This window comes from Cyrtonyx montezumae, unplaced genomic scaffold (assembly GCF_038088225.1).
Source record: "Cyrtonyx montezumae isolate F1298 unplaced genomic scaffold, pur_monq_1.0 scaffold_244, whole genome shotgun sequence".
Lineage (NCBI taxonomy): Eukaryota > Metazoa > Chordata > Aves > Galliformes > Odontophoridae > Cyrtonyx > Cyrtonyx montezumae.
This window is the reverse complement of record NW_027071986.1, coordinates 11,912-14,347: the sequence shown is the minus strand read 5'-3', so window position 1 is coordinate 14,347 and position 2,436 is coordinate 11,912. Positions and strand designations below refer to the sequence as shown.

The window sequence follows — 2,436 nt, the reverse complement described above, 5'->3', positions numbered from 1 at the left end:
CTATGGGGCTGCTATGGGGCGCTGTGGGGCAGGGAGCAGTTCTGGCAGGAGTTGGAGGCGCTCATGGAGGAGCACCGGCGGCTGCAGCGGGAACACGTGAGTGGGGCACCCCATAGCGCCCCATAGCGCCCCATAGCGCCCCATAGCACCCCATAGCACCCCATAGCGCCCCATAGCACCCCATAGCACCCCATAGCGCTTCAATGGGATCCCATAGCACCCCATAGCGCCCCATAGCGCCCCATAGCGCCCCATAGCGCCCCATAGCGCCTCATAGCGCCCCATAGCGCCCCAATGGGATCCCATAGCGCCCCATAGCGCCCCATAGCACCCCATAGCACCCCATAGCGCCCCATAGCGCCCCATAGCGCCCCATTGCACCCCATAGCACCCCAATGGGATCCCATAGCACCCCATAGCACCCCATAGCACCCCATGGCTCCCCATAGCGCCCCATAGCGTCCCATAGCGCCCCAATGGGATCCCATAGCGTCCCATAGTGCCCCATAGCGCCCCATAGCACCCCATAGCACCCCATAGCGCTTCAATGGGATCCCATAGCACCCCATAGCGCCCCATAGCGCTTCAATGGGATCCCATAGCACCCCATAGCACCCCATAGCACCCCATAGCGCCCCATAGCACCCCACATTACCCCATAGCACCCCATAGCACCCCATTGCACCCCATAGCGCCCCATAGCACCCCACATTACCCCATAGCACCCCATAGCACCCCATAGCGCTTCAATGGGATCCCATAGCACCCCATAGCACCCCATTGCACCCCATAGCACCCCATAGCGCCCCATAGCACCCCACATTACCCCATAGCACCCCATAGCACCCCATTGCACCCCATAGCGCCCCATAGCACCCCACATTACCCCATAGTGCCCCATAGCGCCCCATACTCCCCGTGCCCCCCATCCCCCCACGTCCCCGCAGTCCCCGCAGGCGCTGTGGGCGGCGCTGTCTGAGCTGCAGCTGACGGAGCGACGCCTCCTCACCAGGGGTGAGAGCACGGCCCCATAGCGCCCCATAGCTGCCCCATAGCTGCCCCATAGCTGCCCCATAGCCACCTCATAGCCGCCCCATAGCTGCCCCATAGCCACCTCATAGCCGCCCCATAGCTGCCCCATAGCCACCTCATAGCCGCCCCATAGCTGCCCCATAGCCACCTCATAGCCGCCCCATAACTGCCCCATAGCTGCCCCATAGCCACCTCATAGCCGCCCCATAGCTGCCCCATAGCCACCTCATAGCCGCCCCATAGCTGCCCCATAGCTGCCCCATAGCCTCCCCATAACCACCCCATAAGCGCCCCACAGCTGCCCCATAACTGCCCCACAACTGCCCCACTACCGCCCCATAACCGCCTCATAACCACCCCATAGCCGTCCCATAGCCGCCCCGTAACTGCCCCATAACTGCCCCATAGCTGCCCCACAACTGCCCCATAACTGCCCCACAACTGCCCCACTACCGCCCCATAACCGCCTCATAACCACCCCATAGCCGCCCCATAGCTGCCCCATAACTGCCCCATAACTGCACCATAGCCGCCCCACAACTGCCCCATAACTGCCCCACAACTGCCCCACTACCGCCCCATAACTGCCTCATAACCACCCCATAGCCGCCCCATAGCTGCCCCATAACTGCCCCATAACTGCCCCACAATTGCCCCATAACTGCCCCACAAGTGCCCCACAACTGCCCCATAGCCACCCCACACTGCCCCATAACTGCCCCATAACCGCCCCATAGCTGCCCCATAGCCACACCATAGCCGCCCCATGGCTGCCCCATAGCCGCCCCACACTGCCCCATAGCTGCCCCACACTGCCCCATAGCTACCCCATAGCCGCCCCATAGCTGCCCCACAGCCGCCCCACACTGCCCCACAAGTGCCCCATAACTGCCCCATAGCTGCCCCACACTGCCCCATAGCTGCCCCATAACCATCCCATAGCTGCCCCGTACCTGCCCCATAGCCGCCCCATAGCCACCCCATAATTGCCCCATAGCTACCCCATAGCCGCCCCATAGCTGCCCCACAGCTGCCCCAGAGCTGCCCCACAAGTGCCCCATAACCGCCCCATAGCTGCCCCACAAGTGCCCCATAGGCGCCCCACACTGCCCCACATGTCCGCTCCGGACGGCGGTGTCCGCGCGCTCCCCCCGCTCTTTCCCCAGAGGCCACGGAGGCGCTGCTGGGCCCCGAGGGACGCGTGGCCGTGTGAGTGCCCCACATCGCCCCACATCGCCCCACATCGCCCCACAGCCACAGCCACAGCCGCCCCACATTGCCCCACATCGCCCCACATCGCCCCACATCGCCCCACATCGCCCCACAGCCACAGCCACAGCCGCCCCACATTGCCCCACATTGCCCCACATCGCCCCACAGCCACAGCCACAGCTGCCCCACATC

At 64.4% G+C, this 2,436-nt stretch overlaps 1 protein-coding gene across 1 annotated transcript; it reads right to left on the bottom strand.

Annotated features, from left to right (window-relative positions):
• Window positions 1-1,767, bottom strand: LOC136050661 (uncharacterized). Its single transcript, XM_065739694.1, is given in 4 exon segments — window positions 1-81; window positions 686-1,066; window positions 1,265-1,418; window positions 1,607-1,767. Coding segments are annotated over 4 exon segments (777 nt in total).
• Window positions 1,768-2,436: the final 669 nt, after the last annotated feature.